Consider the following 14,471-nt stretch of genomic DNA (forward strand, 5'->3'; position numbering starts at 1 on the left):
TTGTGGCTGTTTCCTATTGGGCCTTGGTTGCTATGGAGTCACTCGCCCTGAAACTCGTGGGTACATCTTCCGGAAGTTAAAGGATAATTACTTCCAGGGCTGCCCATACTTGCCATGGCCGACTCGGTAGTCATTAACTTTAATAAAAATAAAACTTTTGCAATAGTATTCTAGCAAAGCTTCTTAAACCCCTAAACTTGCGGTTTTGACATGGTGCCTATCCTTTCTTCCCTTTTCAAAAGATTCACTATAGATTCTTTCACGATTTGCCAGACTCCGAAATGGCGCGGACGGCATCAGTAGGTCAGAGGCGAGTCACGTGCGTCCTCCCGGTTCCGGCGCGGTAGAGGCCTGAGGTGGTGAGAGAGTCTCCAGCACCATGTCTGGTTTGTCTGGCCCACCAGCCCGGCGTGGCCCTTGTCCGCTGGCGTTGCTGCTTTTGTTCCTACTCGGCCCCAGCTTGGTCCTCGCCATCTCCTTCCATCTGCCCATTAACTCTCGCAAGTGCCTCCGTGAGGAGATCCACAAGGACCTGCTAGTGACGGGCGCGTATGAGATCTCCGACCAGTCTGGGGGCGCAGGCGGCCTGCGCAGCCACCTCAAGGTGCGGCACTGGGTGACTTGGGGCCGGGAGGGAAGACGGCAGGCGAAGGCGCGGGGAGGCCCGGGGTGTGGGGTGTCGGGCTGGAGGAGGCCTGGAAGTTGTTCTCGCCTGCCGGTGGAGCCCCCGCCCCCTCCGCCCGCTGGTTGCCATTCGCGGGGCGGGGCTGAGCACCCACGCCAGGGAGCGCAGAGAAGGGCTGCGAGGCCTTGGCGGATGTGGTGGCACCTGAGCGGAGGCGGTTGTTGTCAGAATCCTGTACCAGTTTTGGTCCCAAATACCTTGAACCGTCACTTGGTTCTCCAAAGAAGTCTTGGGTTGTTGAATGTTTATAGAGCTTGGCGTCCTAAGATACCGCGATACCTGCAGGAACGTAATGGGGACAAAGCTAACTGTGATGAATAAAATAATGTTATTTATTGAGCATCTGCTGTGTCAGTTCCTGTGCTACTTTGCATATATTACCATTTGGTTCAGGCACTACCCTATGAAGTAGGTAGGTACTGTTAGCCCCATCTTACAAATGAGGAATCAGAGAGGTGGGATAAACTAGTAAGTGTCACAGATGGACTTGATTCTTATTTAGTTTGGTAGTGAAGTATGTTGAGGGAAAAACGCTGCAACCTTCTTCTCTCCTCGTTTTAAATTTGTGATTTCTGTAGTTGATTAAAGTCGATGATTGGTTACAAAATAGTCTCAGTCTCTAATCCTTTTTCTTTGGTATGCCAGAATCTGTACTTGGCTGCTTTTATGTAAATATCAACTGTGCTCTTGCATGGTGACAACTACTATCGTAATGCCAGTTTGGTCCCATTTTGGAGCTAAGAATAGTCTGGCCTGGTCTTTGAGACATTAGTGTAATTTAATATCCGTCAGTATTTGGTTGCATTTTAGGTAATGTTACTCATTCACAATAAGCAAAGCGTCTTTTTTTTTTTTTCTTTGTATAGGGCTTTTCTTATATTAAATAGAAACATATTTATTTATTTATTTATTTATTTATTTTAGAGACGGAGTTTCGTTCTTGTTATCCAGGCTGGAGTGCAATGGCGCGATCTCGGCTCACCGCAACCTCCATCTCCTGGGTTCAAGCAATTCTCCTGCCTCGGCCTCCCGAGTAGCTGGGACTACAGGCGTGCGCCACCATGTCCAGCTAATTTTTGTATTTTTAGTAGAGACGGGATTTCACCATGTTGACCAGTATGGTCTCAATCTCTTGACCTCGTGATCCACCCGTCTGGGCCCCCCAAAGTGCTGGGATTATAGGCCTGAGCCACTGCGCCTGGCCACATTTTTATTTTTTAATATAGTTTCAGATGTAATAAGACCATAACATATGTTAAAATAGTGGAACCCAGTAGGGTGATAATACATGTAATTTATTTCTACTTTATTTAGGAGAGAGAAACTATTTTCTAGGCAGTTACTCTGTGACTCTGTTGTTCTCTTTGGGTTCCAAACTTCAGTTTACTTAGGAAAATCATGATGGCATAATTTTAGAAGCTTAAATACAGTGTTTCCAGGGTGGGAGATCATGCTTCCTACTCTTCAGAGGATGTTAATGGAATCGTAATTTCACCAGTGAAAGAGACCTTGCTCTCATCTCCAGTGTTGCTGTCTGATTTGTTCTTATATTTTAAAGCCCTTCAGTGGCTCACTGTTGCTTGTTGACAGTTTGAATTTCTCAACATGCCCTGTTGTGCTCTTCATGATCTGCTCCTGAGCTATACATATGGTCACTTCCCACTTTGCATTCTACCTGGAGCCACCCTGAACAGTACCCTGAACTCACTTATTTTCTGAACTGCTTTTGTTTATGTTTTGTCTTACTTATTAGACTATTAGTATCCTCAGGGTAGGAACTATTCTCAGGTTCATCCTTTCTAGAATGCCAAACCTGTTACCTTGCTTCTAATAAGTTCTCAATAAATAACAGGAACCGTAGTTTAGCATGGCCTTATGGGAATTACATTGACTCTAGGGCTGCTGAAGGGACCACAACAGCAGGACTTTAGGCTGGTCACCATGGCTCACGCCTGTAATTCTGACACTTTGGGAGGTCAGATCACATGAGGTAAGGAGTTCGAGACCAGCCTGGCTAACAGAGTGAAACCCTGTCTCTACTAAAAATACAAAAATTAGCTGGACATGGTGGCACGTGCCTGTAATCCCAACCACGCCGGAGGCTGAGCCAGGAGAATCGCTTGAACCCAGGAGGTGGAGGCTGCAGTGAGCTGAGACTACACCACTGCACTCCAGCCTGGGTGACAGAACAAGACTCCATCTCAAAAAAAACAAAACAGCAGGATCTACACCCTGCATTTTGCCATCACTCAGTTGCTCTCTTGTGTCTGCTCTGTTCTTTCGCTACTAACCAGCTTAGTGAAAGTACAGGGGTCCTAAACCCAAATGTCAAATAGGTAATATAATTGAAGGAATTGGACCAGGGGTGTGTGTGTATGTGTTTTATTTTTATATACATACACACACACACACACACACACACACACACACACACACATATGTATTTTGTTGCACTTTAGGTTCTGGGGTACATGTGCAGAACATGCAGGATTGTTGCATAGGTACCTACATGGCAATGTGGTTTGCTGCCTCCATCCCCCTGTGGACCAGGTGTTTTTTAAAAGCAGCAGTGATGATAAATGGAATAATTGGATGTAGTGGAAATTGTTAATTAGAGGTGACCAATACTCAGTTCTTGATGAGACTTGCCATGCAAGCATGTAGGCTTTTTTTTTTTTTTTTACCACATCTGATTTTTTTTTTTTTTGGAGATGGGAGTCTTACTCTGCCACCCAGACTAGAGTGCAATGGCACGATCACAGCTCACTGCAGCCTCAACCTCCCCAGGGCCCAGGTGATCCTCCTACCTCTGCCTCCTGAGTATCTGGGACTATAGGCACATGCCACCATGACCAGCTAGTTTTCATATTTTTTTTTTGTAGAGACAGGGTTTTGCCACGTTACCCAAGCTGGTCTCGAACTCCTGGGCTCAAGTGATCTGCCCACCGTGGCCTCACAAAGTGCTAGGATTACAGGCATGAACCACTGCACCCAGCCCGCATCTGATTTTTCAAATGAAATAGGAACGCCAGATTTTGAAGTGAAAGGTCCTGATTTTTATTTTTTTATTTTATTTTATTTATTTTTTGAGATGGAGTTTTGCTCTTGTTGCCCAGGCTGGAGTGCAATGGTGCGATCTCCACTCACTGTAGCCTCTACCTCTTGGCTTCAAGTGATTCTTCTGCCTCAGCCTCCCAGGTAGCTGGGATTACAGGTGCCCACCACCACCATGCTCAGCTAATTTTGTATTTTTTAGTAGAGATGGGGTTTCTCCATGTTGGCCAGACTGATCTCAAACTCCCAACCTCAGGTGATCCACCCACTTTGGCCTCCCAAAGCGTTGGGATTACAGGCATGAGCCACCATGCCTGGCCAGCTCCTGATTTTAAATTTCACCAACCAGCTTTCAGTGCTGTCTATAGAGCCTCAGAAATTCTGGCCCACCAGAGAACCGTGGATCTCATCGTCCTCACCGCTGCTTTGCCACTCCATTCCCCTCAATAAAATGATTTGGCCCCCTAAAAATTAAATAAAATAAATTTCACCAACCAATTCAAATTGGTTTTGGCATTGATTTGTTTTCAGTGTTATGAAGAATAGTATAGTGAGTTCATCTTTATACCCATTACTCAGATTCAGCAATTAACAGGATCTTTCCACACGTGTCTTAACTGCTTTCACCATATCATTTCATGCTAAATTGTATTAAAGTAAATCACAGATCTCATGATATTTCAGTCCTGCATACTTCAGCATACATCCCTTTTTTTTTTTTTTTTTTTTTTTTGAGATGGAGTTTAGCTCTTGTTACTCAGGCTGGAGTGCAATGGCGCAATCTTGGCTCACCGCAACCTCTGCCTCCTGGGTTCAGGCAATTCTCCTGCCTCAGCCTCCTAAGTAGCTGGGATTACAGGCACGCGCCACCATGCCCAGCTAATTTTTTGTATTTTTAGTAGAGACGGGGTTTCACTATGTTGACCAGGATGGTCTCGATCTCTCGACCTCGTGATCCACCCGCCTCAGCCTCCCAAAGTGCTGGGATTACAGGCTTGAGCCACCGTGCCCAGCCTATATCTCTTTATTTTTATTTATTTTTTTGAGACAGACTCTTGCTCTCGCCCAGGCTAGAGTGCAGTGGTGCGATCTTGGCCCACTGCAACTCCACCTCCCAGGTTCAAGTGATTCTTCTGCTTCAGCCTCCCAAGTAGCTGGGACTACAGGTGCGCAGCACCACGCTGAGCTAATTTTTGTTATTTTTAGTAGGGATGAGTTTCACTGTATTGGTCAGGCTGGTCTTGAACTCCTGACCTCAAGTGATCCACCCGCCTCAATCTTTCAAAGTACTGGACTTACAGGCATGAGGCACCATGCCCGGCCTGCATCTCTTTAAAAATATAAACATAACCACAATGTTACGTGGCTATAATCACACCTCACAAAATGAATAGTGGTTTCTTAATACCCAGTCCATATTCTGATGACCCCACTTGTCTCAAAAATGTCTTTTGAAAGTTAATTTGTTGTCTCTCTCAAGTGTCTAATCTAAAGCAGTCTCCTCTTCCTTGCGCCTCCTTTTTTTTTTTTTTTTTTTTTGAGATGGAATCTTACTCTGCTGCCCAGCCAGGTTGGAGTGCAATGGTGCGTTCTTGGCTCAATGCAACCTCCGCCTCCTGGGTTCAGATAATTCTCCTGCCTCAGTCTTCCAAGTAGCTGGGACTACAGGCGTCTGCCACCACTCCCGGCTAACTTTTGTGTTTTTAGTAGAGACGGGGTTTCACCATGTTGGTCAGGCTGGTCTCGAACTCCTGACCTTCTGATCTGCCTATCTCAGCCTCCCAAAGTGCTGGGATTACAGGCATGAGCCACTGTGCCTGACCCCTCTCACCTTTTTTTTTTTTTTGAGACGGAGTTTCACTCTTGTTACCCAGGCTGGAGTACAATGGCACAATCTTGGCTCACTGCAACCTCCGCCTCCTGTGTTCAGACAATTCTCCTGCCTCAGCCTCCTGAGTAGCTGGGATTACAGGCACGCACCACCATGCCCAGCTTATGTTTTGTATTTTTAGGAGAGACGGGGTTTCGCCATGTTGACCAGGATGGTCTCGATCTCTTGACCTCGTGATCCACCCGCCTCGGCCTCCCAAAGTGCTGGGATTACAGGCTTGAGCCACTGCGCCCGGCCTCCCTCTCACCTTTTTTTATGCATGCAGTTGAATTGTTGGAGTCAATTGCTCTTAAAAGAATATCCAACATTTTGGATTTGTCTGTTTGCTTCTTAGAGGTGTCTTTTAACGAGTTCTTCCCCTGTATTTTGTAAAAGGAATCAGCTGTAAAGGTGTAACCAGATTCAGGTTTATCTTTTTGTCAAGGGTATCACTGCAGGAACACAGTACTTTTTGTACCCCATATTGCTGCTGCTAAGATTGATCAGTGGATTAAGGTGTGTCTTAGTGTCTTGCTGCTGTAACAAATTACCACAGATTTACAGCTTAAAACAACAGGGATTTGTCTTACTCGTTCTGAAGGTCAGAAGTCCTAAAATCAGGGTTGGCAGAGCCGTGTTTTTTCTGGAAACTCATTGTGACTGAGGTGAGGATCCATGTTCTTGCCGTTTCTAGCTTCTTGAGGTCACTTCTATTTGGCTCACATCTCCTCCTCCATCTTTAAGACCAGGATGGGCATGGTGGCTCATGCCTGTAATCCCAGCACTTTGGGAGGCCTAGGTGGGTGAATCACTGAAGATTAGGAGTTTGAGACCAGCCTGACCAACATGGTGAAACCCTGTCTTCACCAAACATACAAAAATTCGCTGGCATTGTGGTGCACACCTGTAGTCCCAGCTACTCGGGAGACTGAGGCAGGAAAATCTCTTGAACCTGGGAGGCAGAGGTTCAGTAGCATAGTATCTTCAACTCTGTCTTCCTCTCCTTCCCTTTGCCATCCTCCACTTTGTTCCTCACCACCCTCTCTCCCTCTGTCCTTCTCTCCCCTGCTGCCATCTCATCCTCATACTACCTGCCTCCCTCGTTCCCTTATAAGGACCCTTGTGACAGTCTTCTCCACCTCAAGACTCTTAATCTGATTTAATCACATCTGCACAATCCCTTTTGCTATGTGAGGTAACACATTCATGGGTTCTAGGGATTAGGATGTGGACATCTTTGTGTGGGGGAAGCATTTTTCTCTCTACCTGGGTAGTAGTAGCCTGAAGACTTCATTGTAAAGGTTCCCATTAATCTTTCACTTAGGAATTTACTGATGACCACTGTGTGAATTTATTATTTCATTAAGGTTATGAAATGATTTTCTAATTCTGTTACTCCTTCCATATTAGCTGAAATAATTCTTTTTTTTTATTTTTTGAGACAGAGTTTCACTCTTGTTACCCAGGCTGCAGTGCAATGGCACGATCTCGGCTCACCGCAACCTCCGCCTCCTGGGTTCAGGCAATTCTCCTGCCTCAGCCTCCTGAGTAGCTGGGATTACAGGCACGCACTACCATGCCCAGCTCATTTTTTTTTTTTTTTTTTTTTTTTTTAGTAGAGATGGGGTTTCATTATGTTGACCAGGATGGTCTCCATCTGTTGACCTCGTGATCCACCCGCCTCAGCCTCCCAAAGTGCTGGGATTACAGGCGTGAGCCACCGCTCCTGGCCTGAAATTATTCTTAAGGAATTAATCAATTAATATCATCTAATTACCCTAAAATGTATCATTCATGTAGGCAGGATACATGCAGAATTGATTTCTTCTAATTGATAATTTTTAGAGTAAAGAATTGTTGCCCTTGTCATTTTCAGTGTTGTCCAAGAGTTTTGGGGGTTTTTTTAAGAAGTATTTTACTGAACTCTTTGTGTTTGTTTCAACTTTTAGAGTCATTGTGTTTTTAGGCAGTTGTTTCCATTCTTTATGCTCATTTTGTCCCTTTGGTTCCTTCATATTGGCACCGGCATTTTTTCAACATGATCCTGTTAGGCTTTGATAGCATCCTTGTTTTCTGGCGCAACAAAGTATTTTAGCCTTATCTTGTATATATCTATCCCCTGACTTCAGAACAACTGTTTCTCTACGGAATTCTGGTTCCTTTTTGTGGGGATTGGTATTGGGAGACCACAAGCCATATGTCATTTTTGAAAATGTGATATACCGTGGAAGCCACAGAACACATCTGTGAGCTGATTCAGCCCTATAACAGCTTTCAGTCTTTTTCAGTGTCTGTTCACTTCGTTCCACTTTGTCTTATATTTTGACAACTGCTTCAGGGATTCCCTCTGTGCATCATTTTAGCTATTGAGGTGCAACTCCTGAGTGCCAGAGCTCCTTTTCATATGCTGGGCCACATTGAGGTCTCAGATCAGCCAATGGCTTGTCTTCTCTTTGGTCACATGTCCACCCCTGGTTCAGGCAGCTGTGGTTTGATTTGAATTATGAGAAGAACTGGAGAGACTGGTGCAAAACCTGGTCACCTGAGCTTAGCATTTGGCAGTTGTGCTGAATGAGGCAGTCTTTTTTTTTGAAATGAAGTTTCTCTCTTTTTGCCCAGGCTAGAGTGCAATGGCTTGATCGTGGCTCACCACAACCTCCACCTCCCAGGTTCAAGTGATTCTTCTGCCTCAGCCTCCCGAGTAGCTGGGATTATAGGCACACACCACCATGCCTGGGCCAATTTTTGTATTTTTAGTAGAGATGAGGTTTCACCATATTGGCCAGGCTGGTCTCAAACTCTTGATCTCAGGTGATCTGCCTGCCTCAGCCTCGAAGCAGTCTTTCTTATAAGGGTCTGTGTGAATGTACTGCCTCAGTTAATCTGTCTGATTCACTTTCTTCCTGTCTAGGAACATCTTAGTATCCAGTGAATGCACCTATGTTATTTTACACCTCTCTGTGTTGCAGTTTTGTGTTTACCCATTTCCTGGGATAAACTATAAGCTGCTTGAACAGAGACGAGGTTTCATTCATCATTGCAATGCTTGCCTAATATAGGGCCTGGCACATGGTAGGACTTTATTCTAAGGAATTAGTGAGCAGATGAACAAACACTGTCCTTGCCTCATCTCTGATCTTTCCCTCTTCCATTCTCTTTATTTTCTTCCTTTTACTCTGACTCGAGCTATACTGAACACCTTACAGTTCTTTGAATATAATGTTCTCTTAACCTGGATCAGTCTTTGCCTTGCTGTGTCCCCTGTGTGCCCCATTGGCTTATAACTTTTTTCCCCCCTCATCAAAAGCTGTATGAAAAGATACTATAGCACATACACCATTACATCCTGTTGTACATGGCGCTTTTCGTACAGTGCAATGTTTACTTTGTGAACTCTTCAATGCCTTACTCATCTTTTTGTCTTCAATTTAATGTACACGTTGTTGTACAACTGAGTTAAACATCTTAGTCTTCTTGAGAAGCCTGGTGGTATAGTAGAAAGAGACTAGATTGGCTGGGCGCAGTGGCTCACACCTGTAATGCCAGCACTTTGGGAGGCTGAGATGGATGGATCACAAGGTCAGGAGTTCAAGACCAGTATGGTGAAACCCCATCTCTACTAAAAATACAAAAGTTAGCTAGGTGTGGTGGTACACACCTATAATCCCAGCTACTCAGGAGACTGAGGCGGGAGAATCTCTTTAACCTGGGAGACAGAGGTTGCAGTGAGCTGAGATCACACTGTTGTACTGACTGCATCTCAAAAAAAAAAAAAAAAAAAAAAAAGACTATATCTGAAGTAAGGTAGATTTGGTTCAGATCCCACCAGCTCCACCACCTAAAGAGTATGTGGGTCTTGCGGGGATTACTTAACCCTTCTCCTCTGGTCCCCTTTCTGTAATATGGGAATTGTAGAGCTCATATACTTGAAGGCCTAATTGAGATGGGTAAGGTTTTTATTGTGTACGGCCCATTATGATGCTCCATAGATGTTAGTACTCTTTTCTTTCCTTTGTATCGAACAAAAATCTAATTGCTCCTCAGAGTCCCACATGCTATGTCATTGAAATAAGTAGATATGGAGTATTGTAATGAGAGGACTTACAAGTAGTTTGTGATTCTTTCATTCATTCAGCAAATATTTATTTGATACTTAGTATGTATCAGACCTGGCTGAGAATATGAGGATAAATGGGGTACAAGGTCCTTGAGCTCTTGTGGGTAACAAAGGCAAAAAAACAAGTTAAAAGAATAGAATTTCAGGTAGTGATAAGCACTATAATTAAAGTTCAGGCACCAGGGAGTAGTGGGTGACTAATGAGTTAAAGAGTGCTTGAGTGGTCAGGAGAGGCCTTTCTGAACAGAGAGAGAGAGAGAGAGAAATGGATTGAAATGATGGGTGATGCTCTACTGCAAAGATTTCTGCTTCAGGCTTATGTTGAGATGTATGCTGTTTTAAGCTTTCCAAATTGAGTCTGTTTCATACTCCCCTACTAATTTCACAAAGCGAGGCTAAATCAAGCTAACTAGTGTCAGATATGAAGACTTTGCTGTACATAATTGGAGCAGGAAGTATCAACTCATCATTCATAGTGAATATAGAATTTTCCCCCATTACTTCAGGTCCATAATAAAAGCCTGTTGTGGGGACTCAGAATCTTAGCTCTCTTGATTTGAATTGAAAACCACATTTATTTTATTTTATTTTACTTTTGAGACACAACTTTGCTCTTTTTGCCCAGGCTGGAGTGCAATGGTGTGATCTCAGCTCACTACAACCTCCGTCTCCTGGGTTCAAGCGATTCTCCTGCCTCAGCCTCCTGAGTAACTGGGATTACAAGCATGTGTCACCATGGCCAGCTAATTTCGTATTTTTAGTAGAGACGGTGTTTCTCCGTGTTGGTCAGGTTGGTCTGGAACTCCCGACCTCAGGTGATCCGCCCGCCTCAGCTTCCCAAAGTGCTGGGAATACAGGCGTGAGCCACCACATTTTTATGAATACTAAATGATGCCATAATAGTTTACTAGGATTCGGTACTATTTATTATTTAGAATCCTTCTTAATAGTGAAAATCTGGGGATGAGTTAATTTTAGGAGATAAGAGGAGTTGTTTTCTGAGGATGATTTATACTTTGGAAATAAATTACAGAAGGGGGAAAAGCCAATTATGAGGAATTGTCATAATCATCACCAGAAAGGAAAGAAAAGCCTGATGGTAATAATTTAAGTCATTTATAACACCTTTTTACCTTCTTCCAAATAATCTAATCAGTCTGACATTTTTTTAAATTGTCATTTTCAAGGGTGCTGATGCTAATTAACAATTCATTTGGTGAAATGAGATTTTCTAAAATTTGGGTATTTATTATTTTGCCCTGGCTGGAGTACAGTGGCATGATCATAGTTCGCTGCAACCTTGAACTCCTGGCCTCAAGTGATCCTCCCACCTCCACCTCCCAAAGCACTGAGATTACAGGCGTGAGCCACCACATCTGGCTGAAAATCTGGATCTTATACCCAGTTATGATTTTAATCCTTCCCAACTAGCTTATGGATAAGAAAGCCAAACAGATCCCCTAAAGAGTTCAGCCTTCAGTCATAGGCCTACCACAACTTAAGCCTAAAAATTATGAAGAAGTAATTTGGCAGTTGAGAAACCATTGACTTATAACTTCTTTTTTCCCCTCACAAAAAGTGTTATGAAAAGATACTATAGGCCAGGCATGATGAGAGAGAGAAGAAGGAAGAGGTTGGAGAGAAGGGATGGGAGGAGAAACAGAGAGTGGCAGAAGGGAGAAGAGGTCGGGGGAGGACGGAAGGAAAAGATGCTATATATGCTATAGTTTTCAGATTATTTTGTTTGGAATTACTGTATTTCAGCTTTTTTATTACTGGTATCTGTATGAGGTCTGTTCTGTGCTGACAAGGAGAAAGAATAGGATGCTTTGGCTAGGCGTGGTGGCTCACACCTATAATCCCAGCACTTTGGGAGGCTGAGGCAGGTGGATCACAAAATCAGGAGATCCAGGCCATCTTGGCCAACCTGGTGAAATCCTGTCTCTGCTAAACATACAAAAATTAGGCTGGTGTGGTGATATGCACCTATAGTCTTAGCTACTCAGGAGACCGAGGCAGGAGAGTCACTTGAACCCAGGAGGCAGAGGTTGCAGTGAGCGAGATCATGCCACTGCACTCCAGCCTGGGCAACAGAGCAAGACTGTGTCTCAGAAAAAAAAAAAAAAAAAATAGGATACTTGTTGCTCATTCATCAAAACAAGCCATACTTTTTATCAATAACTATCTCATGAACCCTTACTTAGGCCAGACTCAGACTTTTTCTGTAGGAAAAAATATAGCCCTTTCAGTGTGAATTTAATGTGATTATTCTCCGCCGGGTTAGAAACAGGTCAATAAATAGATTGTTCAGTACAGAAGGCTAATTGGTACATTAACATTTAATAATATAAATTAATTTTTTTTTATTATGTACAAAATTTCTAGCTTTTGTGTTTCCTTCTCCATAAAAATTAAAGGATACATTACTCCATTTAAATCTATCTTACTCATTATAACAGTTGTCTGCAGCCTTCCCTGTTTTAAACTGATCTAGAGAAGGGGGCTGCTTCCAGTTTGAAATTGCTATACTCTGTCTTTATGATGACTTTTGAAGACTGAGTCTGGTTTCTAGGAAAGTGGAACAAATATATAAAGGTTACCTAGTGGGAGTGCAGTACCTTCTATGCTGTTTCTTGTGTGAATTGCTGACTGGTAGTTTGAACCTGAGCCATTGCCCCCATATGCATACGCAGCCTGGCAGCCTGGACAGTAGAGCCCTCTGTGAAACCAGCCAGCTGGCTGCAAACCAGAACTTGGGCTCCCAAACAAGTCTCCGACTTGAGGGAGGTTGATGTCATCTGCTTTATCCTGTGCTCCCAACCTCATTGTTCAACACAAACTGTGGGAAATCAAGGGACTAGTTGTTAAGAAAGAACAAGGCTTTGTTTGTGCCTATAATAAAAGGGTCATGCTGGAGGTTTTTACCGTAAATAACTTTGGAACAGTATGAAAAAAAACATTTGATCTGGCTTCACCCCCGCAGTAGTATTGTTAGGGCAGCAACTGGTCTTTCCTTCTCATTCCCCTCCTTTCCTCCCTTTCTCCCCTTTTCTTCCCGCCCCTCCTCCCCCAAGTGAAGCATGACGTATTGCCTATGTTAAGTTAATGTAGCAAATGCTGATAGAAGCAGGAAGAGAGCATCTATCCATTATGCCAGTGCCTGGAAATTTTCTATTTCTGGTTTTCAGCATTTCTAGAAAAAGCTTCCCAGCCTCCTTGATCATATTTTAGCTTAAGCAATACTTCTGTAGTATGCTATACCATCAGTGAATTGTGCTAGAAATTTGAAAGAATTTAGTGTTGCCAAATGCTGCCTTTCTAAGTTTGACTTTGTTCTGGGTAAAATCTAGATGTGATCCTTTGATTTCAGGAATATGCTTGATAGGCTTTGTACATGCTTTTGTTTAAAAGATAAGCTGACATTCATTGTATGCCCATTAAATATAGCACCTAGGCCACCAGAGTTCATATTTTTCATTTTTGAGATACAGTGGTCCCTTTTTTTTTTTTTTTTTTTTGAGGTAGAGTTTTGCTCTTGTTACCCAGGCTAGAGTGCAAATGGCATGATCTCGGCTCACCACAACCTCTGCCTCCCAGGTTCAAGTGATTTTCCTGCCTCATCCTCCCAAGTAGCTGGGATTGCAGGCATGCATCACAATGCCCGGCTAATTTTGTATTTTTAGTAGAGATGGGGTTTCACCATGTTGGTCAGGCTGATCTCGAACTGCCGACCTCAGGTGATCTGCCCATCTCAGGTGATCCGCTTACCTCAGCCTCCCAAAGTGCTAGGATTACAGGGGTGAGCCACTGCACCCGGCCCAGTGGTCCCTTTTGAAAGTGTTTCTGATACTGTTTTTCTATCTAAAACCATACTGTCTTTAATGAGTTGGTGTTCTTTCTGCCTTTTTATATTTTACGGGATTAGGCCCTTTGGCTCAGTATTTACTTGTGAATTCTTATGAAGTAAAGCATGGAGATAATTATATATGCAACCTCCATCTTCTCTTTCTTTCCTTCATATCTAATGCTGGATTCTTCATGTAGTTTATTCCTTATTAAGTTAAAAACCACATATAGGAAAAGCTGGCACCATCTTGGATTTCTCACTGTCTCTATCAGCTAAAAGGATCAAACATCTGCTTTGTTAGGCATTTTATATCCTTTTATTTTCTAATTCTTGCTGCTGCTTCCTTGAGAGTGTACCTGACTATCCCTCTCTCTCTGTTTCCATGCAATAACCATTTGAGCCCTAATCATCCCTGGGTTTAGTGAACATAGCGCAATTTATCTATTTTGCCATCCATTAGTACTGTTAGGTTAGAAAATATGGTTAATGGGCCGAACGTGGTGGCTCATGCCTGTAATCCTAGCACTTTAGGAGGCTGAGGCAGATGGATTGCCAGAACTCAGGAGTTTGAGATCAGCCAGGCCAACATGATGAAACCCTACCTCTTCTAAAACTACAAACACACACACATATAAAAGATGGTCATGGTGGCATACACCTGTAGTCCTAGCTATTCTGGAGGCTGAGGCATGAGAATTGCTTGAACCCAGGAGGCAGAGGTTGCAGGGAGCCAAGATGATACCACTTCACTCCAGCCTTTATGACAGAGTAAAACTCTGTCTCAAAAAAAAAAAAGGAAAGAAAATATGGTTAATGACCTAAATATTTATGGAGTTCTGAATTATCACCAACAAACAGATACAACAATAATATAACACCTATTGAATGCCTGCTATGT

The 14,471-nt window shown here is 43.4% G+C and overlaps 1 protein-coding gene across 1 annotated transcript in view; it reads left to right on the plus strand.

The window, feature by feature from the left end:
• The first annotated feature begins 304 nt into the window (after nt 1-304).
• Nucleotides 305-14,471, plus strand: part of TMED10 (transmembrane p24 trafficking protein 10) — a 48,630-nt gene continuing 34,463 nt past the window's right edge. The window contains exon 1 of the mRNA XM_003924560.4: nt 305-604. Within this exon, the coding sequence (XP_003924609.1) occupies nt 380-604 (225 nt within the window). The 5' untranslated portion in view covers nt 305-379. The remainder of the gene's footprint in view (nt 605-14,471) is intronic.

This window comes from Saimiri boliviensis, chromosome 2 (assembly GCF_048565385.1).
Source record: "Saimiri boliviensis isolate mSaiBol1 chromosome 2, mSaiBol1.pri, whole genome shotgun sequence".
Taxonomy (NCBI): domain Eukaryota; kingdom Metazoa; phylum Chordata; class Mammalia; order Primates; family Cebidae; genus Saimiri; species Saimiri boliviensis.